Below are 27195 nucleotides of genomic sequence, written 5' to 3' on the forward strand. Positions count from 1 at the left end.
GCATCTCACGCCTGTTTTCTCTTACCAGCCATTGGGGGGGGGGGAGTATGTGGACTAGAGAGGCAAGGATGGCTACAGAGACAGCGAAGCATCCTGCCCCACAAGACCAGTGGCCAAATCTGAAATGAGTGCCAGGTAGTTCTGCTCTGGACCAACCGAAACAAAATTTTCCTCCCCAAGCTAGCGATAACTCTGCCTCGTTTACAGTCTCCAATTTGGGGGTGAGGGAGAGAGGGAAGAAGTGGGGGTACCCCTCTGGCTTGAGTCCGCAGTTGCAAAATTCACAACCTCCCATATATCCAACTCCTAAAACTGGAGAGAGCCGGTCGTTGTTTTTTAAAAAAGAGTTGAAAGTGATTTGAGACAGGCAACATCACTCACTCTGTTTCTCTTGCCCCACTATTGCCTCTGGTCAAACAGCCGGCTGGTTTTTGAAGACAGAGAGAGGGAAGAATGCCCACATCACCACTCGTCATTCCCCTTTCAGCTCTCTGAAAAAGGAAACGCCTCTCTCCAGGTTCTAAGCAACCTTTCCAACTTTCCATCACCCTTTGCTTGCCCTATATATCTTGGCTGTTTCCCCTCCATGCCATTCACCCACCGCTCAGCTCCGCACATGGAGATAGGGTCATTTTTGGTCTAGAATCAATTTTTTTAAAAAAACACGTTTTGGTTTTTGTTTCTTTTTTTGTTGATTTTTTGTTTAGTTTTTTTCCCTTTTTTATCTTTTTTTGTTGCAAACCTTTAGCGTTTGTTTGTTTTTTTGTCTTTTTTTTAATACAGTAAGAAGCGATAAAGCGGAACATAGAATTTTCTCTATAAAAAAAAAAATAGAAGATACCCCCCAAAAGAATTTTTTCCCCAAAAAAGAAAAAAAGAAAGAAAAAGAGTAACAAATATCACTAAAACAGTTACATTCCACCTAGTAACACGTTCAGTAGCACATGAGAGAGAGAGAGAGAAATTGGACTCCCCAAATGTTTTTCCTTCTTTTTTCCCCAGATGTCCACCATAATAGCATGATTGGAATCTTAAAAGAGACAGATAAATACTCGCTGGTTCTCTCTCACTCACGCACATATTGGGATGAAAAACCTTTTTTTCAAGTCTTTTAAAACTAGGTGTTTCCTGTTTTTTGTTTGTTTGTTTCATTTTTGGAAAGTTTCACAGTATTTTTTTTCTTTTGTTATCTCAAACCCACCTGAACGCTATAACACAGCAAAAGCAGGAGATAAAATGAGGTCGAGGGTTTTTTTTCCCTTTAAGAAAGGTTTCAAAGTTCTTTTTTTGTTTGTTTGTTTGCTTGTTTATCTTTTTTCCACTCTGTCCTTTTGTTTGGTTTTTTATTTTCTACCAGATCGCAGTATGCCATGGCTAACTTCCTTCTCTGCAACAGCAAGACTTTGGTTCGCAGGAGTTGAAAGTAAAAGACGAACATTCAAAGAGCCCCAAAACATTGACTAAAAAAAAAACACCCCTCAAACACATTTAGAAATAAAATCCCATACCAACCAGTTTTTTTAAAAATAAAATAAAGGAAGCCAACAAAAAATGTACAAAATAAAAGTTTAAAAACAAAAAAATAAAAAGAGCGTTTTGAGAAGCCATTTTTAAAGCTTTCTAGACTTCTGGGAGGAAGTTTCAGGATCCTCTGATCTCACCCTCCCAACTTCCATTGATTTGGTTCGTTTTACTTTTATTTATTTTGTCTCTTTGCCACTTATAAAATCTTGGCTTCTCAACGCACCTTTCCATGAGGTATTTTTTTTTTCAGGACAGAGAAAGACGGTTGAGCCATTTGTCTAACCAGAGAAAGTAAAGATTTCCCATTTATTCCCACGTATTTTTTTCATCCTTTCTTCTTCAATTAAAAGTTTTTTGTGTGGTGGGGTGTTTTTTTTTTGTTGTACGCTTCCTTTGTTCACTTGGTTGGTTCTTTTTGGTTAAAAGTTTTGTCTCTCGCCTCCGAGTCTCTGTGAGCCACATAAAAGGGGGGGATTTTTATCCCTCTTCTGTGGTTTCATTTTTATTCCCCAGTGGTCTTCATCTTGTTGTTTTCTGTAGTGATGTCTATCAATTTTTGGTTTTTTTCTGGAAAATGTAAAGAATGCTGAAATTCCCGTTTTTTTTGTTTTGTTTTGGTTTTTGTCAGGCACTGGAATATGAATATTATTATTTTTTTCAGAACACAGATATAAAAATAAAAAGAATAAGAATAAAAATTACACATCCCGTTTTCAGAAAAATAACCCCTGATACTAACCCCAGGCAAAAATCAATTTAGAAAAGAAAAGCTACAGAAAAATTGAACACTGGCGAAAGAAAGAAAAAGCCGATAAAACAAAACGTACACGTTTAGTGCTGCCCATCCTGAAACAGTTGAAGGCTGAGACTTTCAAGAAGGCTTCCTGTCTTGCAAAGACATGAGTATTTACATTTTGTACCCTGTGAGTAACCCAGATGTTACTAATAAGCTTACTCCTGAATGGATGCAATTAATTCCGTCCTCAGTGGGGTAACAGGGAGAGGGCAATGTCTAGGCTCCTCCATCTGCATTCGATACACTAGATCAGGATGGGGAAACTGTGGCCTTCCAAATGTTCCTGGACTCCAGCTCCCATCAGCTCCAGCAAGCATGGCCGATGCTCAGGGATGATGGGAGATGTAGTACAGCAACCTCTGAAGGGGCACAGAGTTCTCACCCAGGCACTAGATACTCTGGCCTTATGATGAATCAAAATCAGAGGTAAGGAACTAGACAGGGAGCAGTTTCCCCACCACCACCAGCTCTCCTTTCAAGCCAGAAATGGCTATATATACAGGAATGCATTGGCAAGCAAGCTGGTCCAAGGATGCTGTGGTCTAGATGTTCTTGGGTGTGTTTTTTAGTTCATTGCAAGGCTGAGTCAGGTAGAAGCAGAGATGCAAAATAATAATAATCATTGCAGGACATCAGTTAGGAAACCATCATGGGAAGTTGGTACCTAATTCTCATTATTGCCTTTTGAAAATCCTAGCCTTCGTATCTCATGAGAATCCCTCTAAACTATAAAGTTTATTCCGAAAAACACAGCAGAAAAGGATATTATTTTAGCATTTTAAAAAGGAAAAGGAAAATATTTCTAGCAAGATCCTGAAATTAAACCAATATACCCCCACCCTGTCCAACCCTTTCTGGATCCCAAAGAAAAGTAAAAGAATAAATAAGAATAAATAAGAGTTTTGAAAGACATTCGACCAGACACAGAAGTTAGAAAAGTCTGTAAAAAGCTTTGGGTGAAGCTAGGACTGGTGATTTTTGGTGTGAGATTTTCCCCTTAAGGATTTTAAATGTGTTTTTTCTTTTTTTCTTTTTCTTAAAAAAAAAAAAGAACAACCGATCCCCATTTATTTGTTTCCTTTCTGAAACTGTCCAGGAAACTAGCAAATGAGAAATCAATGAAAATAATTCAAGCAAACAATTGACAAAGTCACCTTTTGCAAGGCATTTTGTCCTGAACATCGGAGGGGAAAAAGAAAAAAGGAAAAAAAATAAATGCTAAAAGTTTGGGGAATTCTTTTTGGTTTCTTCCTTTGTCCCTTTTTGCTTTGCTTGTTTGGTTGCTTTGGGTTATTTTTTGGTTGGTTTTTCGTTTGGCTGTTGCTGACAATTCTTTGTTTGGTTTTTTTTTTTTTGGTTTCACTCGTCGGTTTGTACGTCCGCTCCTTACTACCCCCACGTGTCGAGAAGGCGGGGAGGATGCTCCCCCCTCAGCCCTCATTCCGTCTTGGCATCCGGCTCGGTGGATCCGGGACCAGCCTGCCCCAGAGTCTGCGCCACTTCGCTGGAGGAGCTGCATGAGGAACATGAGGAGGAGGAAGAGGAGGAAGAAGAGGAGGAGGTCAGGGTGGGCGACTTGCTGGGCATGGAGGCAGCCACAGCAGCAGCCGCCGCCGACACCAGCCCCACGCCTCCCGGGGCAGCACTCAGCAAGGGCAGGCCTGCATGGTTGAGGAAGAGCGACGAAGTCACGATGCTCTGGCTTCCAGTCGTGCCTCCGCTGGTACTGAAGACCAAGTTACCACTGGCATCAAGGCTGGTAATTGGCAGGCTTCCACCACTGGCCAATGCTGCAAAGGAGGAGGGGGAAAAGAACAGCAGTTAGGGCGCATGGGCGCCAGCATGATGTCAGTAGCTTCTGGTCACAGAATCGTCGAAACGTAGAAGCGTAGAGTTGGAAGGGACCACGGGGGTCATCTAGTCCAACCCCCTTGAAATATACTCGGAGGTTGCGGATTCACTTCCACCTGGAGCTGTATTGGGTGCCTCCTGTGGACCAATCAGACTGCTGCATTCTGAATCCTATTGTTCTAGGACCAGTCCGACTGCTGCATTCTGAATCCTATTGTTCTAGGACCAATCAGACTGCTGCATTCTGAATCCTATTGTTCTAGGACCAATCAGACTGCTGCATTCTGAACCCTATTGTTCTAGGAGCAATCAGACTGCTGCATTCTGAATCCTATTGTTCTAGGACCAATCAGACTGCTGCCTTTTGGATCCTATTCAACTCAGTACATAACACCCCTGCAATGCAAGACTCTTTTGCCCAACGTGGGGCTCGAACCCACGACCCTGAGACTAAGGGTCTCCTGTTCTTCTGACTGAGCTATCCCAGCCTCCAGCATGCAATGGGCCCAGAGGAACTGCATTAGCGCTGTGGCTCTCCTCTTGATGTGTTGATGCGGGGGTCATCTTTTCACAGGAGCCTCCAAGGCCCCCTACCATGACAAAATGGCAGCAGCACATTTCAGCACAGCCGCAATTCAAATGACACCTGCTCCCAACCACAGCTCCACATCGCTGTCTCCCTCCCCCAGCACGTTTCACATAGAAAAGGACACATGGTGTGTGGCGAGAAGGGTGAGCGCAGATGATTAGCAGGTGCAATGTTACAAACGGATGTTATGGAGTAGGATGCTTTCTACCATAGGTAATCTAAGGGATGGGATGGAGAAGAGACCTCAACAGGAATGAGAGGAGGTTCTGAGGGACTCCACTGACCTGTTGCACTCATGCATCCGTACGACATTTGCACAGCAGCATCTCACATACACTTTCACCTAGACTCAAATGTTTCATGCTTGAAATCATAGAGGGGGAGGTGTTTTTAAAGACAGGCCTGCACATGGGGATGGTCCCTAACTCAGTGGTAGAACTCATGCCTTGCCTACAGAAGGACACAGTTTCAATGCCCTGCATCTCCATCGAAAAGGATCTCAGGGCTGAAAGAACCCTGTTTGAATCCCATAGGAGCTGCTGTTGAATAGACAACCCTGGGCTAGACAGACCAGGGGTTTGATTCAGGGCAAGACAGCTTTACCTGCTCAATCTGTAACCCATCAAGGCAAAACACAGGCACACAAGTGATGCACCATGGGCTTGACAATCGCATTTTTGTAGTTCTAAGCAGGTATTAAAAACTGGTTTCAATGAGTCTCTGATAAGCCATCGTGCATGACTGCATTGGGCATGGTGGGTAACCAGTTTTACAGGCTGGTTTTAGGCACTTCTACAAGTGTGATTTCTGGCTGGTCACTGTGGGGAACAGGATGTTGGACTTCAGCCTTGGACACAGAGTTTTACATCACAGACCCTGTGTCATATGATGACCTCAGTGAGCAGACAACACGGGTAAACTGAAAGAAGTGGGCAGAGAAATTCATGGTTGGCTCAATGCTGCCATCTGTTGAGAATAGGAATGAGTGAATATGCCAATTTCATTTTCATTGTCTCTCATTTTCCCAATCTTAAATTCAGCTTTCCACATTAGTTTGTGATTTATTTATTTTTAAATCCTCATGAAAATTCACCAATGTTTTAGTGTGAATTTCTCCTAATACGTAATCAGTTTTGAAGAATGGCTGTGTGTCGGGTTTATGTATTCCTTCTGTGTGTATTTGTTCACATACACACACTTTTTCTTCTCTCTCTCTCTCACCCACACCCACACAGTCTTGTACAGACAGGCCAGTGGAGCAAATGGCAGTGATGACATCATGTCTGATCTTCTTTTTCACAAACCTTGTATGGTGGCCAGCGGGTTGGTGGCCATTAGCGCTGGGTTTAACCCTGCATTCACCCCTAGCACTGTGCTTCTGAAATCAAACCAGAGGCAGCAGGTTAAAGTTGGGGATCTACAGTGCTAACACTAGAGTGCCACCCACCCACCCCCACAATCACCTGTTCGAAATGGGTCCAGAAGGTAGCTTAAAATGATGTGTGAGACATTGTTTTATGGAGAGTCTATTATTTCAGGTGAGTTCTAATTCCCGTACTGTTTGGGTTCTGTCCCCCAAGGCCCCCTCCCTCTAATGGTGTGAGCCTAGCCAGGATCAAACCTCTTTTCCCACAGTCCAACCATTGAGGAAGCTGAACCCCCCCCCCAAATACCTTTCTCTCCCACACCACTTACCCCGTACTGGGATTCAGGCCTTGCAAGCTGATAGCTGGGTGACTGCTGCTCTGGGGGCTGGGGTTTGTGCTGTTGCTTGGGGGTGGCGTGACCGAGTTGAGGGTGGTGCCCCCTGCTCCCACCGCTGTCCGACTGGGGGTCAGGGAGCAGACTGTGGGGGACAAGGTAGTAACTGTCCAAAAGAAGAGCAAAGAAAGTGAAGGAGAGTTGCCAAGGCTGGTGGTCAGAAGCAGGAGCCCACAGGCATGGTAGCCAGCCATTATTGGGAGCTGCACCAACTCTGCCTCTCCCCCCAGAGAGGGCATCCTCCCAACAGCATGCTAAACTTCAGAGGCACACAGAAGTGAAAGATCTCTACATGTTTCCAAGTTCCTCTGAAGCTCAGTGTGACATCTCATCCCCTGAATGTTCAGAGTCAAGACAAAACTAAGTACATCTTTGCAGAGCACGTAATTAAAATCTAGATCTTGCTACTACTGGATATCTCCTGCCAACTTAACAGTTCAAAAGCACGTCAGAGTGCAAGTAGATAAATAGGTACTGCTCCGGCGGGAAGCTAAACGGTGTTTCCGTGAGCTGCTCTGGTTCGCCAGAAGTGGTTTAGTCATGCTGGCCACATGACCCGGAAGTTGTACGCCGGCTCCCTTGGCCAATAAAGCGAGATGAGTGCCACAACCCCAGAGTTGGTCACGACTGGACCTAATGGTCAGGGGTCCCTTTACCCTTTACCTTACTACTGGATACAGTGAGGTGTGGGGTGAAACTGCCGCAGCTCTCACCATGAGAGCAGAGACGGTTTCACCCCAGTGCCTCGCAAGCCGTGACAACTTTTTTGTGAGGCTTTTTTGCGAGGCTCAGCTGGGGGGTGGGAAAGCTCCCCCTCCCCAGCTGAGCATTAAACTGCTCCTGCCCCACCCCCAGCTGAGCAAGCCCTATGCTTCTAGCATCGGGGCTTGCTCAGCTGGGGACAAGTTTAAAGAAGCCAAAGGAGGAACAAGCTGTATTGGCCTGGTAATACAGCTCACTCCTCCCTCTGTGGTATGAAAGGCGGAGTGATAGCAGCTTCACCTGACAGTATATTGCAGGTGAAACCGCCACTGATCCTGAGTCCCTCTGCTACCAGTGGCCCAATGTTGAAAGTGGCACTGGTAGCAGAGGAATTCAGGAGTGGCATCAGTTTCACCTGCGATATACCACCAGGTGAAGCCACCATCGTGGTCTGCCTCTCATACCAGTCCTGGGTGATGTATTGATATTTCACCCAGGCCTAATGATGATCACATACTAACTCCAGTACTGAAGCCAGTATACCTCTGAATCACAAGTGGGGAGTAGCGCTGTTGCACTCAGGTCCTGCCCTAAGCCAACAACTCCATAGATTGTTTCCCACTGGAGGAAGAGAAGAGCAAAGCAGGAGTGTTCAAGCTGTGTGTAATTTGTATAACCATGGTTTGTGGCTTAGGGCTTATCCACACTCCGCACTTTAAAACTCTGTGTCCAAGCAAGCGCACACAACCTTCTTTTTGCTGCAAAGCTTTTTCTGCAAAAACCTGCTCTTTAACGCTCAATTGGAGTAAATGTAAATCTGCAGAAAACCCAAATTGGTGTTTGCTTTAGAAAAGTGCTAAAGAGCAGGTTTTCGCAGGGAAAGATCCAGAGGCACTGACCTTTTAAGCATAAACCTGTGTCTGCAAAGAGCGGGGCAAAAAGGAAGTGTGAATAAGCCCTCTGTGTTTCATTCAAATAGTTGGACAGTTTCTCCAAAACAGCTTTTCCCTCTACAGAATGCCAGATGAGAATTTGCAGGGGTAAACACATTGGGAGCGCTATGGAGAGCTAAGCCAGCTAAGCGCATATGCTTTTGAACATTAAAAAAAAACCCATCACACAAATAGTTAAGATCCTTCTTGTCACATGTCATTTGTCTGCCCAAAATTGCAGCCTCCTAAGAATGTTTTTCATTAAAAGAAAAAAAAATGTTATTGTTGGATGTTGTTAAACATATTCCTGCGCTAACATGTCATTGAATATATCAGCACTAGGTCAGGTTGGATGGCTTCGCATTGGTTTTATGCTGTGGTGTAACCAGACAATACAACTGCCATCACCTGCTGCTGAAACATTGGCTGAGCATCACCCCAGATTCCAGCCTGCAGATCTCACCAAGTTCAAAACAATTCCTATGTCTGCATCTGCCATAGCATTGCCAGCTGCGTTACAAATGCCAGGTCATCACAATTCAGAGGAAATTTCCCAGTGTGTGGGGTATGTGGTAGCAGCAGAGGGAGCAAAGCACAACTTTCTTGTGCTCTTTTTGGCCTCACTAGCACTCCAAGTCTTGCTTCCAAGTCCCCTTAAGCATGTAGCAAGAAGTTACCGGTAAGTTTTGCAGAGCTAAATGGAGAGCACAAGAGTGTTGCACTGTTTCCACACCAGGTATGGGACTGGGACAACTAGCCCCATCATCTCAAGTGAATAATATGTGCATAGCAGCATTTTCTTACCTGGTAGTCCCAGTCCTTCCCTGGCATGGAAACATGCTCTCCTGGGGCCTCTGGAGCACCTGCTGCCTTCTCTGCCACTGCCACCTCTTGCTGTGCCAAGGTAAGATATACAGGTCAGGGCTGGGGAAGGAGGTGGCAATGGAGGCAGCAGGTGCTTTGAATGACTGTAAGCATTTTGCAAGTGCCGAGAGTGGGTCCTCAAAAGCGCTTGGGCCTTTGGAAGTCTTAACATCAGGATGCATTCTCACTCATAACCCAACAGACTGCTCTTGTGTCATTTCCACAACCTCAACACCTTGAGCTCTCAGCAGCCCACCACTGGACAGCTGTGCTAGAAGGAGGCAAAGGAAAGGGGAAAGGGGGTCCCAGGGAGAAGGGAATGTGTCACCAAAAGACAACTACCTGTTGTGCTCAGACTACTGGAAGCCTGGGAGAGGGGCAGACTTGTGCCGGTGCCTGGGCTGGTCACCTGGAGGAGATGCAGCAGAGAAACGGACTGTCAGAGACACAATGGATAAAATCCACATAAAGACCTTTCTCCCCTGACTGGGGATCATATCTAAGATGCAACTAGCAGACTAGGCTGGGGCGACACTCATGAACGATTTAAGTATGTTAGACATAAATTCTGTAATGTGAGCAATAGGAATGTACCTTATTTGAGGAAGTTAAGGTAAGAAGCCCAGGGACCTGGAAAGTTTGTACCATGTATCAAATGGGGTGGTAAGTGGATTGGTAAATGCAAGCTCAGTGAAGTTGCAGTGAAAGATCAGGTAGGTAGGCAGAGTTTTGTATGAGCACAATATATGCATCATGTAAAAGGATATATCAAGGAAGGAAGCTTTGTATCATATGGGGGGCAAGTAATGTAGGCATTGTCCATTGGGGGAAGTAGTGGAGGTGGGGTTCACACTCCAAACTGTGAAGCTAAGTGTATGATTAAAGATGCAGTGCAGAGGAAAATAATACATGTATGTATTAAATTTTATTCATTTTTATTTATTAAATGTCTATTCTCTGAAAGGAGCCCAGGGCAGCAAATTCAGAAAAAGTAGCACTATTAAGGCATCTTAGAAATAATCCTGACACATATGCAGACTTGGATAAAGGCCACTAATTAAAAGACTTGCTGGAAGAGGAAAGTCTTCAGCAGGTGCCAAAAAGACAAACAGAGCTAGCACCTGTCCAATATTTAACAGGTAGGCACCACAACACCTGTTACTATTATTTTAGCACATCACTGGTTTAAATTTTTTGAAAGTTTTAAACAGTTGCTTTTATCTTTTTTTAAAAGCGATAAACTTTATTGCTTTTTTGTAAAGTGCTTTGAGGGGTACAAAAAAAACAAACAAAAAAACCTAGCATATAATTTTTCTGAAATAAATAAGCTCTAAAGGCCAAATTCAACTATTGTGCAGAATGGACACCCTGATAAGATGGTATCTACAAGAGGCCCTCACCTGCACAGCACAGAAGGCATGTTCCATACAGGTATATTCCATGGAGTTTTGTGCCGGGGGGGGAGCGGGGGGGAGTGAACGTGTGTAGGAACGTACCATGTGAGGGCTGTAGCCAGGAGGCTTGCCCTGGGCAGGCAACATGGGAGCAGAGCTGCAAGGGTTAATCCGCTTCTCTTTCTGGCGGCGGTTGCAGAACCAGACGCGAATCACCTCCTTCTCCATGTTCAGTTGCTCGGCAATAAGTAGGATCTCCTCTGAGGTAGGCTTCTGGTTCTGCAGTTTGGGGGAAGGTGTTGGAAGTAGGGGGGAAACAGGATGGTGTGACATTGGGGCAAGTCATGGCATAGAGTCCCAACAGGAACACAAAACAAAACAAATAATAGAAACATGTAGGGGGCTGTTCTACTCATTCTAAAGAACGTTAGATCTGCTGCCAAACTATCACGTGAACCTGAAATATAGGCAGTGGATGAAACTAGAAAGGATGAGGCACAGAACTGCTGCTGCTCTGCTCTTTCTCTGCTCTTTCTGGTACACAGCACATAACAAAACGTCATCCTGCTGAGAATTTCCCTGCCTTTGCTTCTGACAACCAATAATGTGAGGCTTAAGCTGACCTATCAGTTAAATGCAAGAGAGTTACGGTAAATGAACTTAAAAAACAACCCAGAACACACACCTAGGCTGTGCACACACCTTGCATTTAAATACACATTTAAAGCACATGGTTTTTCAAGAATCCTCGGAACTGTAGTGCTGTGAAGGGTGAACTGTGGCTGCCAGGATTCTCTGGGGGAAGTAATGTGCTTAAAATGTATGGTGTGTACACACTTCTATCAGCTGGAATCAAATGAGAAGAGAGTCAGCCATTCATTTGGGAGACCTGGGTTCGAGTGGTAGCTCAGCCAAAGACTAGCATAGACTTTGGGAAAGTCATATTCTCTCAGCCTTGTTTTCCCATTTGTTGTAAAATAGGAGTGTCATTAATTACCTGGACTAAAATCAGAAGCCCTTGGCTCTGTGTGAGCCACCAGAGCAGCAGTTTGGAGCACCTTCTAGGTAGGGCAATGAAATCTTCTCAAGCTCTTCCTAGGATGGCCATTGGGCCTTCCTAAATAGGAAGAGCTATAGAGGGCTTCCTGTTTGGGTCAGGAGTTTGCCAGAGCAAAGTGGATTTCCTGGCTCTTGTGTTTTCTTTGATTCTGACTCATGCCTGGTCCAGGGATGAGAAACTTCAGGATCAAGTGCCGAATGTGAGTCTCCATGCCACTCTCTCTGGCTATGCCTCCTTTCTCCAGGCCCCATGCATAGCTGGCCTCGATTCTCACAAGTGTATTTTGCCCAGCAGGAATGAGTCACTGAATACAGATAATGCCTCTTGCTTGTCTGGGTTGAGATTAGAGAGGTGTGCATAGAAACTTGCATACTGTGCAAAGGTTTACTATGTACATTGATTGCCTCACTCACTTTTGCCTCTGGCCCCACCCACCACTAACATGAAAAAGGTTCCCCACCCTTGCCTTGGTTCCTCAGATTCCCATTCCCTGGCATAACCCCTGGTTTTCTTGCAATTGCTGCCAAGGGCAGTAAGATTGGCCTTTTCCCCCAACAGCTTTTCCCCATGAAGAACTAGAGATAAGGAAAAGTTGCTGAAAGCCTTGGAAAGTGATATACAATCTAAATTGAACACATTGTAAAATTGCTTAATTTTGTTTTTATTCATTTCCTTATATGTCACACACTTCCTGAGAATAAAACAGGGGTGGCCCATGCATGGCCTTATCTGCTTCTGTCCTTACAGCAGCCTTGAGATGTGGGTTCGGTGAGGAACCCTACTAGCCGAGGTCAGAGTTTCGCAGGAGAACAGGAATTTGAAACCTGGTTTTTCCATATCATACTTTAGGTACGTGGGGGGCTGGACAATGGGAAATGCCTCACCGCGAGAAAGCTTTTTTCCAATGCGAAGCGGACATTGGTCTCAATGCTGGTCCGTTTCTTGCGGCGCCGGCCTGGCAGCCCATCAAAGCCCATGTTGGGACTGCTCAGCTGGTTGGGGCTGGGAAGTGTGGAGTCCACAGACATTGTCTCTGAAACATGAGGTGTGGGGGAGCCATTTAGTCACCTTGCAAACATCATCACCCAGTGCACAGCACCCCACCTGGTGTGTTAACTCCTTCCTATGGCTTGATCCAGTTTCACTATCTTCATCTTTCCCTCTACTGGGTCTAGTTTCCACTTGCTCGCCTTGAGAAGTGACACCAGTCCCTTGCCTCTCTGCCATCTCCTTGTGACTTTAGAGATGGTGCCCTCCAGATGTTGTTGAGACTACAACTCCCACAATCTGTGGCCACTGTTCATGCTGGCTGGGGCTGATGGGAATTTAGCAACATCTGGAGGGAGCTATGTTGGAGTCCTGCTTTAGAGAGTTCACACTGGATTGGCTTTTAAGCAGCCTGTGTAACAGCAGCTTCTCAGCTCAAAAAACGAAACCTTTGAAGATCTATCTTAGTAGCAGTCAAGGGGCAATTTTAAAGTTGAATGTATATGCTGAGGAAATATTTTCCCATGTTCTGCCTTACTGGGAAGTAATCTGCAGAACTTTGAGCCCATAAAGTGAATTTTCCTAAAGGCCTGAAGTTAGCATTCTCTCCCTCTGTCCTTGGAGGCTTGGGCCAGGCCCCCTGTCCACCCACTGGCTCCCCAAAGGCCTGTTCAGGCCTATCTGACACCTGCATTAGGCCAGACATGTGGGGACCATTCTTAGATAATGAAGTCATTCTTTTCTATTCCATTATGTTCTCCCCAGCCCTGACAATGATTTCCCTCACACCTGCTCATTTCCACATCTTTCCTCTCCACCAACTCAATCAGGGCTTAGCTTCCTCAGCAGAAAATATCTCAGATCTTGAGATCCACCTTCCTTTTAATCACTTGTTCCCACCCACCCCCAAAAGCTCTTTCATTTTTGCCTCTAAGAGGCCTTAACCCTCCTCCAGCAGACCTCAGCTTCTTCCTGCTCGCTTCCTCCTCTCCACTTACCAGCGTCATTGAGCCATTTCTCCAGTAGAGGTTTGAGTTTGCACATGTTCTTAAAGCTGAGATTGAGTGCCTCAAAGCGCGAGATGGTTGTCTGGCTGAAGTCATTCCCATAAAGCTTCCCCATGGCCAGCCCCACATCACCCTGTGGAGGAGAAAGACAGAGGTGGGGAGAGAAGCTGTTACCGAGAGCATACAACCTGCCGGGGCATTAAGATCATCAGAGGAGGCCCATCTCTAGCAGAAATACACCATGTATTTCACATGGTGAAATATTTCACATGTATGTCACACTTCTCTGAAGTCTCTCAGCCCCACTCACCTCACAGAGTGTTTGTTGTGGGGGAGGAAGGGAAAGGAGAATGTTAGCCGCTTTGAGACTCCTTAAAGGGAGTGAAAGGCGGGATATCAAATCCAAACTCCTCCATGTATAAACACCAGAGGGTGCCTCAACTGTAGAATACTCCCCTCAGGGAGGTACAGGTGACACCAACATTTTCTTCTCTTCGGTACATGCTTAAAACCTTTTTCATTTGCCCAGGTGTTTATATTATGGAATTTTTAGTTGGTTGACTGATTTTATTCCTCTTCAATTTTATTGCATTACTGACAATGGGTTGCATCATACTCTGAATAGACCCACTGAAATACAAGACTAACTAAAGTCCACTGATTTCAGTGGGTCTAAGTGCTGAATACAACCCACTGTTTTATAATGTATTTCTACTGTTAAAAATTCTTGAAAATATTACTGGTTTTGTACTGTGGATGCTTATAAACTGCTTAGTTTACTACTTTTGGCTAAAAGTAGTAAAAAAGCCTGTGTATAAAACAAAAGCAACAACAACAACAAAACACAAAAAACCACAAAAAAATACTTAAGGCTGTGCATTCAAACTGGCGTGATCTCTGCCTCACTCCTCAGGTTGATCCCAAAGAGAAGGTTGTGCTTATGCAACCAACATGGGGAATGTACTTTCTAGAGCTGCTCCTAGTTCTATGTACAGTGGTGCCTCGCAAGACGAAAAGAATCCGTTCTGTGATTCTCTTCGTCTAGCGGTTTTTTCATCTTGCGAAGCAAGCCCATTGACGGATTAGCAGATTAGCGCTATTAGCGGCTTATCGGATCAGCTGATAAGCGGCTTAGCGGCTTAGAAAAAGGGGGGGGGAGGAAAAAAACCCCGCAGGAAGTCGCAAGACATTTTCGTCTTGCGAAGCAAGCCCATAGGAGATTCGTTTTGCGAAGCACCTCCAAAACGGAAAACTCTTTCGTCTAGCGAGTTTTCCGTCTTGTGAGGCATTCGTCTTGCGGGGCACCACTGTATGTTTGGGGCACTTCCAGGATGTCACTATTTTCGATTCCATCACATTCAGGCAAGTTTAGGTTGCACAATTAAATGTGATTTGGAGATACATGACCACCTCATCAAAAGATCAACATGATCTAGGCTCCCTGTGAACAATTAAGAATGAATGCTAAATCACTGAATCATAGAACTGTAGAGTTGGAAGGGACTCACAAGGATCCTCTAGTCTAAAGCCTCTAATGTCCAACAATGTCTAACCACCCCACAAACTTTGGGCAAACAAATTGGAATGAATGTTCAATAAACAGGTCATCTGGAAGTGACCTTAGTCTCCCCCCCCCCCACCCCGGGGAACATTGCCGCCTCAATCTCTGATGCTTCTTTCATATGAACCAACCTGGACCCTGCGATCACCATCCGAGGCTCTTCTTTCCTGCATTGCAGGTGGCTGGACTAGATGACCCTTGGGATCCCTTCTAACTCTACAATTCTATGATTCTTTGTGTGCCTCCTCCACAATAGCTCCAGAGGGTGACAACAGGAGAACAGGCCTTATCTGCATTGGCTCCCCGCTTGTGGAATGCTGTCTCCAGAGAGGCTTGCTTGGCACCTTCATTACATATCTTTAGATGCCAGGCAAAAGCATTCCTCTTCTCCCAGGCCTTGGCTAATTAAACAATTGAAGGCCTTTTAAACTGAGGGGAGAGTCATTCTTGTTTTTGTTTGTTACTATGTTATGTGTTCTTGTGTTTTTATGTTGTAAACTGTCCTGTGGTCCTTGGATGGAGGACGATATAGAAATTTAATAAACGGAACAGTAATTTCACAGCGAAAATGTTTGTAAATTAAGTGAAGAAGAAGAAGAAGTGTTTGGATTTGATATCCTGCTTTATCATTACCCAAAGGAGTCTCAAAGCGGCTAACATTCTCCTTTCTCTTCCTCCCCCACAACAAACACTCTGTGAGGTGAGTGGGGCTGAGAGACTTCAAAGAAGTGTGACTGGCCCAAGGTCACCCAGCAGCTGCATGTGGAGGAGCGGAGACATGAACCCGGTTCCCCAGATTACGAGTCCACCACTCTTAACCACTACACCACACTGGCTTTCAGTGTGAGTATACAGAATTGGCAAAATTAACTTCAATTATAAGATACCAATCAAATCAAAAGTTAAGAATGGAGTGGAAGTATTTCGAAGATTCTATGTCAAAATATTGTTCTAAAAATGACATGCTAATAAGCTTAGAATGAAAAATGTAAGCAATAACAAAATCAATAAAGAAGGAAAAATCAGAATGTAACAAAAATAATTTATTATAGAATGCAAGGAAAAAAGGTAGAAAGAAATATAAAGAAGTCGAATTGCTGTGGAGGGAAGTAGAGGGTGGGTGGTGGGTTTTATAATTATGTATATAATTAAGTAGCTGTTGTAATTTAGATATTATATTTTATGTGAGGGAATCATTGGGAATTTTGGTTATTATGTATATATGTTAAGTTTCAATAAAGATCTTGGGGTGGGGGAGAAAATAATAATAATAATTTCACAGTGAAAATGTTCACAGTGCCACATCTGGCACAGCCGCCTAAAGGAAACCAACGACATCCCACTCTTCCATCGTGGACTAGCCTAAGCCAGACACCTTGGCCAGTACCTGTGTGAAGCCCAGCTTGATACGCCGCTGCTTGAAGGTGCGGGCAAACTGCTCCAGCTCCTCCAAGTCGCTGGGCTCCTCAGGGTGTGAAGGGGTCTCCAGGCATTTGGGCGGCTGTGAGTGAGTGAGGTGGGACTCGGGGAGGCCAGGCCGAGTCACTTGCTGGGGAGCAGAAAGAAGACACAGAAACGCTGAACCAAGTTGCACAAAAGCACCGAACAGAAGGCAAAGAATAATGTATGAACAAGACCTCAGTGAAACAGCTTAGGGCTCGTCCACACTTCCACCACTCCCGTGCCTAGAAAGCACAGGGCCAAGCGGTCTTCTGCCTGACCCACTCCTTTCCCAGGGAAACCCTGCACTCTAGCTCCAAACTGGAGCAAATCTGGAGAAAACCCAACTTGTTGTGCGCTTCAGTTGAACTCTAAAGAGTGATTTCCCCCTCCCTGCCTCCCGGGCCAAGCAGTGGGACAAAAGGACACTGCTTCCCAGGTGGTGTCAATATCACCATATTACTTATATCCCATTGTTGGCTCTGGTCAGACATTTCTGCAAGTCTTTGAAACAATACCTGGGAAACTGTTTAAGCAGAGGCAAAGGTGAGATGAGTGATCACAATCCTCATAGTCCCAGGGCACAGGATACAGAGCCACCATGCTGAAGCTAAGCAGGTCTAGAGGTCTGATCAGTGCCTGGTTGGAAGACTGACTGGGAAAGGATCCCCCCTCCATCCACACCACGTGAAGTTCCATAATGGAAGGGGTGTAAATGTACTAAACAAATAAACAAATTCCTGATCGCCACTGCCTTCAAGGGTCTGACAAAATGATCATTGCATTGCGTTAACTGTGGTGAAACAGTCTTTTCTTCAAAGCAAGATATACTGGAGTAGACAAGAGTACAGCATTAAAAGATGAAGAATGAGACTGCCAGGCCAAGGCTGGTAATATCTCTGCGTTCCCACTGAGTATTTTACGCACTCACCTGTGCTGGGAGTCCTGCACGAGGCTGGTTCGGCAGGAGGCTCCCTGGGTTTTGCTGAGGTAGCTGAAAGAGATTTGGTGTCGAGAGCAGCCCTGTGAGGGAAAAGATGTAGTGAACAGCTCAGCTTCGCAAAATCAAGCACCACCTTATTCCACCGTGTGAAAAGTTACTGATCAAACCCGGAATAAAAATCTCCCAATTTGGTGCCATTCTTCAGACCCCTAAAAACCTCCACTGTTGTTATTTAGGAGAAGTAAAATCCTTCATTGGCTGAAGAGAAAATAAAAATTCACAATGGCAGCTACTGCTGAAAATGTGCAGACAAGAAAAAAGCTTAGCTGGACACTGCAGCGTTTAGAAAATGTGGTTTTTCTATTCTTCACAGTTGTTTGTCTTTTCTTGCAGACTGGGGAGGAATTTGAAGGTGAGCCTATTTAATTCACACTTTCTGAAACAAAGTGTAAACTGAAACACAGCCATTTGTTGAAATTCATATTTCTCCAAATTCTGCAACGCAGTTCTCCAGCTAGGTTATTTTGCACTAAGATTCATAAATGAGTAAAGACTGCATATAAAATCATATATTTGTGAAAATAACATAGAAATGTAGTGTTATATTAAGAAAATTGCTCTGCAAAAATATATTTATTAGGATAAATTCGTACAAAAATGTTGATGGAATTTTCACGAGGACTTTCTTTTTTTTAATTGCAAACTGGTATGGAAACTTAAGATTGGAAAAATGAAAAAGTAAGAGGAAGCAAAATTGGAAAATTGTCTCACCCCTACCATCCAGCACATGATTCTAATTTGAGAGAATAAAATGCTTTATGCTGAGGCAGATTTCTCCAGTTCCCTAATCTGCCTCTTCATCCCAGAATGGGGGGGAACAAACGGGGAATTCTGTGGTGAGGGAACAGTACTTTGAAAATATTCAGACACATGATTTTATCACCTTTCAGGACTGAACATAATTTCTGGTAGACCTGGGCTTGGTGAGGGTGGGGCAAGAAGATGTAGGCTGACAGTGAACTCTGTGTTTTGGTTTTTTTTGTCCAAGGCTTACAGCAGGGATGAGGAATGTGTGGCCCTTCAGATGTTGCTGGACTACAACTCCACCATTCCTGACCATTGGCCACATTGGCTGTAGTTTGGTAGATCGAAGAGCATCTGGAGGGGGGAGGGCACAGATTCCCCAACCCTGCCTTACAGTGCTTCCACACTAGGTGCTTACTATCCTCACACTTGGTTCACTCACTTTTTATAGGGCATCTACCAGCATCTACCGGTACATGACATCATCAACTCATTATCTCCCCCCTGTGTCTTCTCTGTGCTGCTTCTTCTGGTTTTCAACAGACCACAAAAAATCCCAAGTTGTTGTTGTTATTAATATTATTATTATTAATAATAATAATAAACACTAGTGGAATCTTTACAGGTGTAAATCACCGTAGTATTGTTGCTCTTCCATTTTCTTTTCCATCTGGTTTTGGCAGGGATGCCTAAAGCAGCCGAACCTATTGCCATTTCACCTTCACTATTATTATTTTCCAGTCAGCGTCATTTCATGACATTGTTGTTGTTGTTTTAAAAAATGTTTTAATTAACACTGAAAATGCTTTTAGAACCATTTTTAAATATTACAGTATTCATGCCATGGCACTTCTATGGAAGAGTATTATAGTGCTGATTTTCAAATGCTGCTGTTTTTTCATCCTGTGCCAATGTTTTATTTTTCAGACTTTTCACAACATTTTAGAACGTTTTTCTTATACATCTCAAAAGTTGTTGGGAAAGAGCACTTCACTGAGCTTTCCCCCCATCAGGGCATAAAGTCAATGGCAATTTCATTTGCAGCTTACAGCGGAAAAACAACGGCTCGTTGCACTAGGAACTGCTTGCCTGCAAATACCCTTTTGCCAGGAGAAGCGGAGTGTGGCCTATGCAGTCTCTTTTTCACACACAAGCCATTCTTACCTTGCTGTCCCTGCTGGGCCTGTGGCAGCAGGAACTGTGCAGGCGGCTGGAGGTGGTGCCCTGGGACGAGGACTAACTGCTGGAGCTGGAGCAGCTGCTGGATGTCCTAGAACAGAGAAGCGAGGGGGAGGAAGAGTGTGGGTATATCTACCATGCAAATTTATGCCAGTTTAATGCTGGGGACTGCAGTCCGGTGAAAGTGTTGAGGATTCTGCTACAGTTGACCAGGGTCTGTTGTGGCGAGTGGCAATGTGTGTTTGCTAGAAAGGCACACACAGAGGAAGTTGGATCTCACAGGGTCTACAGAAAATCCTCCCTGTGAGAGCCACTTCCACTGTATACAGCCAGGTAAAGGGGCACAGCCTATATAAGCCGGTCACGTTCCCAGCCTGGTCTCTCTCTGATTCCTGATCTCCGATCTCTCTCTCCTCTTCTCTTCGATGCCTCATCAGTGACTAGGGATGAAGGACAAGTGCTGAATCTGAGTCACAGCTCAAACTCCATTTTGATCTAAACTACTGTATATGTCTGCAACTACATTTTCAGCCTGCCTCAAGAATGCTACTGTGAAACTGAGCGAGTAAATCTATCTTAACTTATAAGAAGACTGTTTGGCGTGTCTATTGTTTTTAAGGGAGAAAAGGGGGAAATAACAGGAAATCCAGTCTGCAATAAAGGATCCTGGATTACTAAAACTAAAGGTTAAAGCTAACCTATCAACAGGTTCCTTATTTTTGCCCGACAAAGGGACGTACCCTGCTGAACTGAAGGATAATATCTAACAAACACATCCTCTCCTAGTTTCTATACACATCCCTACATAAGAGAAGAAATGCCGCAGTGCCTTCACCTGTCCCAGCTGCAACAAAACATGTCTCTCCCGCATCAGTCTCTAGAGCCACAGCAGGCACTGCAACTTTCCAACAGTTTGACCTCGCCCAGAAAGGCGCACCCCTCCACTGTCTCCTGAGACAGATGGATGCCAACCATGGATCAGGCCACGTCTGCATGAGCAGCCTGTCATAGGCTTTGACTTCTGCCTTGTTCTCTGTGTGGTGGTGTGTAATGCTGGGCAACCCATTCTGGCCAGACCCCCGGCAAGCTGAGCCTCCCGTGCACAAGCCCTTACCTGTGCAGTGAGCTGGATTGGCTGCGACAGGGCAAGCTGTGGCGTCTGGGGCTGGTTCTGTGGCGCCGTCAGCTCAGCCCCAGGCTGCTGAGAGGAGGCTGCGGCAGCTGCGGCATTGGACTGCTGCACGGCGGCTGCCAGGAGCTGCGCTTGGGCCTGCTGCAGAAGCAGCTGCTGTTGGGCAGGCATCAGGGCCGTAAGCTGGGTTGGTGGAAGGCAGAGAAGAGGTGTACCAAGGGCAGCATAGCAAATGGCAGGCCAGGAGGGGGTGATCAGGCAAAAGGGGAGTAGAGGCGAAAAAGGGGAGGAGGAGAAATCAACCAGGCAGAGAGAAGGAAGAAGCTGGTTAGTTGGGTCCTTCTCCCACCCAGCGCATCAGCAAGAGCCCCAGCAAGCAGAGAGCCAAGCAATATATCCCTCTTGGTTGCCAACTCCTTTCCTGACAGCAGTGCCTGTGCTTATAATTCAACACAATAGGACAATTTCACTAAGCAGATGAGGGCTGTTGTTCTTTCACGTTATGTTCAGGGACAGGAAATCCTGTGTGTGTTGAATTTCTCCTGGGAAAGGCACAGGAGGAGGAACGGAGTGGGCAAACCTAAGCTTCTCACATTACTGAGAAATGCTGACGAACACACGCCATCCTGGGTCCCTTACTGCTTATATGAGGAAGGTATAAGCAGCATTTTGCTAGGGCAATGCAGAATGAGAATTTAGTTTCAATCTAAGCCCCTCCACAAGCCACACCTGCACAGGAGAAATGTCCACTTCCCCAGGCCTCTACCTACCACATTCAGAGGAGAGGAGAGGGGTGAGATTTCAAAATCATCATTTCCTTCTCATCATCCTTCAGTGTCCACCCCAGAGTGCCAGGGAGCCATGCCTCCCCAGCTACCATCTTCCTATCAACCCTCTATTTCCCTTAAACTATTCTGAATCATTAACTGATACCACAGGCCTTTTAGTACATGATTTCTTTAACTATTTTTGCCAAGTGCACACCTAAATAATAAACACATACAGTGTGCTTGTCAGAAGACACACACCCTCTCTCTCTCTAATCTGTATACTTACAAACCTGGATTTGTTACTACATAATCGATGAAACAACTTTATGGAAAGAGAGAAGCTTCCCATCAAATAATAACCATGCTTTTTACATAATGAACGTTGGCTCAATGCTTCTTGAGTTCAGGACTTTCAATTGTTAGAAAACTGGTCATGGAAACAGCCCTTTGTTTGTCTCCACCTCCCTGCCACCCCCTGGGCCACTTAAGCCAAACTCCGTAATCTATGTCTGGCCACAGGACCTTCCACTTACCCCAGCCAGCTGGCTGCCAGCTAACATAAGCTGGGCCTGGGGCAGGTGTGGCTGCTGAGCTGGGGGAGCCGGGACTGGGGCTGGAGCTGGAGGAATTTCTGTTGGGTCTTCAGCTTTGATCTGGAGGGAGAAAACAAGATGAAAGAGAATCACTACGACTCTCTCTCCAGCTGTGTGCGACAGACATCCTTCCGCTCCTGTTGCAGCTCAACATTGCTTGTTTGAGACATAAATTTGATGCTGTCCTCCTTCTCCTTCCATGCTTCCTGACCCCCTCTCCTCTGCCCCTAATCTCCCCTTCCCTAACATCCGAGCTACCAGCCTGGAAGAAGCGCTTAAGCAGAGCTATGGCAATGGGTAGCTCTCACAGGGCAGCACAAAAGGATCAGGTTTTAAGGCTACCATTGAAAATACGGAGTCCTATCTGTGTCACTGCAGGGAGAGGATGGTGGCCCAATGGAACTGAGGAACATTGTCCAAGGTGCTGGGTGCTGCTAAGCAACACCAAGGAAAACAAAAAAAATCTGCAACTTGAATACATTATGCTAAGCAAGCAGCTCTGCACGTGTTTAATTCACTCTGCTGCTGCAAGCGACTTGCTAAAGGGACAAAGAGCGACACAAGCACCAAAATCCCAACAACTGGAAGTTGATGCTATCTCTCTGACTCATTGCTAGGTTGGCTTCCTGTTTTGCTGCTGGGCCTGAGGCACAGGGAATTCCCCCGCAAAACCAAACTTGATTCATGAGTCTCTACCACACTGATTACAAAAGTACAAAGCTGCCCACGGTTCTGACCCACCCAACCTTCCACTCAGCTATATATTATACCAGAAAAATAAAAAATAAGTTTCTTCAGTTACTCAGAAATCAATCAACTGGGGGGGGTATTGAATTACTTCATGATTCCAGTCCTGGGACAAAATGGGTTTTGCAGGTTTCTGTTGTGCTTCAAAACACAGCAACATATGTTTAACCAGAAAATATAGAGGGGCTGTAAAAAAAACAGAGTTTTAAAGCTAAGTAGGTACCGGTAGGTTAGTGACCTGATGGGAGGACTATCCTGAGGGATCTGTAAGTTGCTTTCCAAATGAAGACAGGAATAGAAATGTAGTAAATAATACTCCATGGCACTGCAGAAATGCTACTTTTCCTTAGAATTCACTCATCTACAGCCACCATAGCTGGTTCTGGGGTAGGGATAGGGAACCTGTGGCCCACAGATGTCTTTGGACTCCAACTCCCATTAGCATGGAATGATGGGAGTTGCAGTACAGCATTTAGAGAACCACAGGAGATCTGGAGGAAACAGTGGTCAACTAAGACAGATAAACACACTGATAAACAGAGGTGGAGAACATTTTCTGGCGAGTGGGGCGGATCCTTGTCTCTCCAACCCTGCTGGGCAAAATTTGACGGATGGGTGGCAGGTCATGTTACCCTTTGCAGCCCCACTTATTGGGATTTCAAAGCACAGCATAGGCCATTCGAAAATCCTTTTTGTAAAAAGGCATTTAAACAGCCCTCTGGACCACTTGTCTTCAGAGAATCAAGGAGGAGCATTGAGAAGGAGAATGGAATGTAAACTTGGCTTCCTGTCCTTTCCAAATTCTTTTCACTCTAATAAATCTAATGCCTAAACTTATCAGCGTATTCAACATGAAAGGCTCTCGCCGGCCGGAGCACACCCCCCCCCCAAGACTCGTTGGCACTCCTGGTGGCTAGCCCTGCCCCTGCAGGCGGCTAGCCTCGCCCAGCATATGCCCTGCTCCAGGTGCCGGAGCAGCTAGCTCCACCACTGCTGATAGCCTTATCCTCTATGAATCTGTCTAATCCCATTTTCAAGCCAGCTAAGTTTGAAGCCTTCACAACATCTTTGGTAGTGAATTGCATGGTTTAAATGCGTGCTGGGTGAAAAAAGTACTTTCTTTTGTCTGTTCTGAAACTTCCAAGATGTAGCTTTATTGGATGTCCCTAGGTCCTAGTATTATGATGGGGGTGGGGGGAGTCTCTTATACACTCTTTTCATACCATGCATAATTTTATACCCCTCTATCATAATAAACAGGGATACTTCAGGAATTTGTTCTGGCTTGATTTGCACCTCCCAAACCACTGTGAAGATTAGAATTCAGCTACCCGCTTCACGAAGGGCACTGCAAATTGATACAGTGCTCCCTCTGGTGGCAGCTGCTAGTGAACATAGCTAGATACCTCAACCTCCTTTTTCACCCAAATGCTCCCACTGACCCATGTTATTATTATTATTTAACATGTGATATGATAAAGCATTGGGACGCGGGTGGCACTGTGGGTTAAACCACAGAGCCTAGGACTTGCCGATCAGAAGGTTGGCAGTTCGAATCCCCGCGACAGGATGAGCTCCCGTTGCTCGGTCCCTGCTCCTGCCAACCTAGCAGTTCGAAAGCACGTCAAAGTGCAAGTAGATAAATAGGTACTGCTCCGGCAGGAAGGTAAATGTCATTTTCGTGCGCTGCTCTGGTTTGCCAGAAGCGGCTTAGTCATGCTGGCTACATGACCCGGAATCTGTAGGCTGGCTCCCTCGGCCAGCAAAGCAAGATGAGTGCCGCAACCCCAGAGTCGGTCACGACTGGACCTAACGGTCAGGGGTCCCTTTACCTTTACTTATGATAAAGCATTATTGCAGGACACAGAGCCAAGGTCCACTTTACCTCCATTAGAAGCTGCTGGAATCCACATTCCAGAACATACACACATACAACTATTAACACACCTATTAACTATTAACATATTTTACCTTTATTTTTACCTATTAACATATACACACACATTTATTTATTCATACACACACACACATCCATTCACAAAACAAGCAAATCTCTCCTCCTTGTGGAGGGGTAGTGTGGCTTGGGTGCCAAAGTTCAGAGGTTCCCCAGTCAGAGGCACTGCAAAATTGGATTCCTATTTCCTCATTAATATTATAACCTGCAACCTGATTTCTTCCCTCTCTGATCTCCATTCTCCTAGACTTGGCTATGGTAGTTGCAGATAAGAGGTGACATTTTTATTCCCCATAGATGGTACCTAAAAGGTAAAGGTAAAGGGACCCCTGACCATTAGGTCCAGTCGCGGACAACTCTGGGGTTGCGGCGCTCATCTCGCTTTATTAGCCGAGGGAGCCAGCATACAGCTTCCGGGGCATGTGGCCAGCATGACTAAGCCGCTTCTGGCGAACCAGAGCAGCGCACAGAAATGCCGTTTACCTTCCCACCAGAGTGGTACCTATTTATCTACTTGCACTTTGACGTGCTTTTGAACTGCTAGGTTGGCAGGAGCTGGGACTGAGCAACAGGAACTCACCCCCACCACGGGGATTTGAACTTAACCTTGTTCCCCATATAGGGGAGCACAAAGAAGCACAAAAAAGCAGCCCTGCAAACTGCTGGAAGATGGTCCCTAGTGGCGGAGACCACTGTTATTACAAGCATGTATGGGAAACTGTCTTCTCTTTTGAGTATGGTGAGAACTGGCAGAGAAACAATGTCCTCTGCAGTGGTGCTAGTGGAAGCTAGAGGATGCCACTTACCTTGGTGCCGGTGCTGGTTGGGGATGGGGAGAACGGGGAAGGTTTGCTCTGCTGGGTCTGCAAGGGACAAAGAGAGAAAAAGGAAGTCAGCATCAACAGACTAAGAGCATGCCCCTTGTCTGCCACAACAACATTTGTGCCACTACTATAAACCTCCAGCTTCTGGCCAACCTTTCTCACCTGGTGGTTTGTGTCAGGTCCATTTCTTTCTGTATCTGAAACCAAGGAGATAATTGTCATAAAGCTTCCATACAAAGCCATCTCTTCAATAATCCCCATCCCTTGAACCCTCCTCCCAAGGCCTACATTCTCAAATAAGAGTCCCAAAGGCCACATCAAGCCTGCCATGCCTGTTTCTTCTCCTCCTCTCCCCACAGGTCCTGCGCCTTTCTCTGTCACTTGCAGGATTTCAGTCATGGCTATGAGGTTTCTTATGGTACTGTACGTGCATGAACACACATGCCCAAGTGTAGGATCACTCTAAAATCAAGATATATATGCAAACCATACTATAATTCTGGCGTTTTGGACAATGCTGGTATGGTTTTAAAGAAAGGGACTTAATTACATTTTTGAAATGAATTGTTATAATATAAAGGCTAGGTGGTTATGTATGTAATATTTGCATTCATTTCTACATTACAGTAAATTCTAAAGACACAAGCTTTTTTCTGAATGTTTAATGCATTGTACATGTAGCATGTTTATAGAGGTAGGCAAACCTCTGAGGTCTCCCCGCTTTTTGTCTGATATTTGGTGCTTTCCCTTCTTTCTACCAAGGGGTAATCTGGCCCACTAAACAGTTACGGTAAGTGGCATGGCCATGTACCAAACATTGGCTGCTTCTTTCCACCCAGCCTTCCTTCTAACATTTATTCTCTGCTTCATTCCTTCTGCTCCCCTAAAACAATCACTTTCAGGACTTCTCACTGCTTCTCTTCTCAGCCCCCAGACACCCCACATGACCATTTTTCATCACGCCTAACTTTGCCCCTCTCCCCCAAATTTGCTTCACTAAGACTCATTCAAAAACTTGCTAGTGCAAATCGTATGTTATCTTAGTTGCATTTTTATTGCTTAGTCTAATTTATTGGGTCTGAAAAACTTATTAAAATGCAGAACATTGGGAGGATTTATTTTACAATAACAGTAAGGAGGAGGAGGAGGAGGAGGAGGAGGAGGAGGAGGAGGAGGAGGAGGAGGAGGAGGAGGAGGAGATGATCACCCCAGGGCAGTTTACAAAATAAACAAGAAGTGTACATATCACAAAACATGTGTTTCATATATTACAATATATGAAGGCTAGTTCCTAAGCTAGTCGGTTTGTCACATTCCAGTAGGACCAAAGAATGGAACTCAGGACAGAGCAATGCAAATGAAAGCTGAGGCATGGTCTCCCTGCAACTGTGGGGTTATGGGACAAAGGAAAATGGCTTTTGGGCACCGTTGTTGGGTGACGGGGGAGCACAGAAGTCTGTACTGAGGTGAGATCACTCTAGAGATCACTGTGCACATCACAGCAGTCTCCCATCCCTCACCCACTTTTCAAAACTCATAATGACAGATATTTTGCTAGTTCATAAAAATTATAATGAACGACCAAATCCCCATCCCTTCCCTCCAGGCACTGCTACCTGTGTGCTCCTCTTGCAGCTCCAGCCGCGCCTTCTCCAGCTCCAGGGGCTTAGACATTCTTACTTCTATGAGAGAAAGAAAAGAGGGTGGAAAGAAAATGGGGGTGAGCGCTACATCAGATTGTGACGGTACACTAAGCAGCAGTGGGGGGAATCAGAGCAGAA

At 45.3% G+C, this 27195-nt stretch overlaps 1 protein-coding gene across 12 annotated transcripts in view; it reads right to left on the reverse strand.

Moving 5' to 3' along the window:
* Positions 1–1679: 1679 nt before the first annotated feature.
* The window catches only part of POU2F2 (POU class 2 homeobox 2), a 104855-nt gene continuing 79339 nt past the window's right edge, over positions 1680–27195 (reverse strand). For 10 of the 12 annotated variants that reach the window (XM_081200308.1, XM_081200311.1, XM_081200307.1 and 7 more), the window contains 15 exons: positions 27031–27096; positions 25577–25611; positions 25397–25453; positions 21830–21949; positions 20509–20709; positions 19380–19485; positions 17400–17491; positions 16416–16577; positions 13459–13600; positions 12358–12506; positions 10516–10692; positions 9362–9428; positions 6456–6627; positions 6065–6138; positions 1680–4110 (listed from right to left, as the gene is read on the reverse strand). In XM_081200308.1, coding sequence (XP_081056434.1) covers positions 3758–4110; positions 6065–6138; positions 6456–6627; positions 9362–9428; positions 10516–10692; positions 12358–12506; positions 13459–13600; positions 16416–16577; positions 17400–17491; positions 19380–19485; positions 20509–20709; positions 21830–21949; positions 25397–25453; positions 25577–25611; positions 27031–27096 — 1973 coding nt within the window. In that variant the 3' untranslated portion in view covers positions 1680–3757. The remainder of the gene's footprint in view (positions 4111–6064; positions 6139–6455; positions 6628–9361; positions 9429–10515; positions 10693–12357; positions 12507–13458; positions 13601–16415; positions 16578–17399; positions 17492–19379; positions 19486–20508; positions 20710–21829; positions 21950–25396; positions 25454–25576; positions 25612–27030; positions 27097–27195) is intronic. The other 2 variants (XM_081200306.1, XM_081200304.1) reach the window with 2 other exon arrangements.

Source organism: Podarcis bocagei (genome assembly GCF_964188305.1).
Source record: "Podarcis bocagei genome assembly, chromosome: 7".
NCBI classification, from domain to species: Eukaryota; Metazoa; Chordata; class Lepidosauria; order Squamata; family Lacertidae; genus Podarcis; species Podarcis bocagei.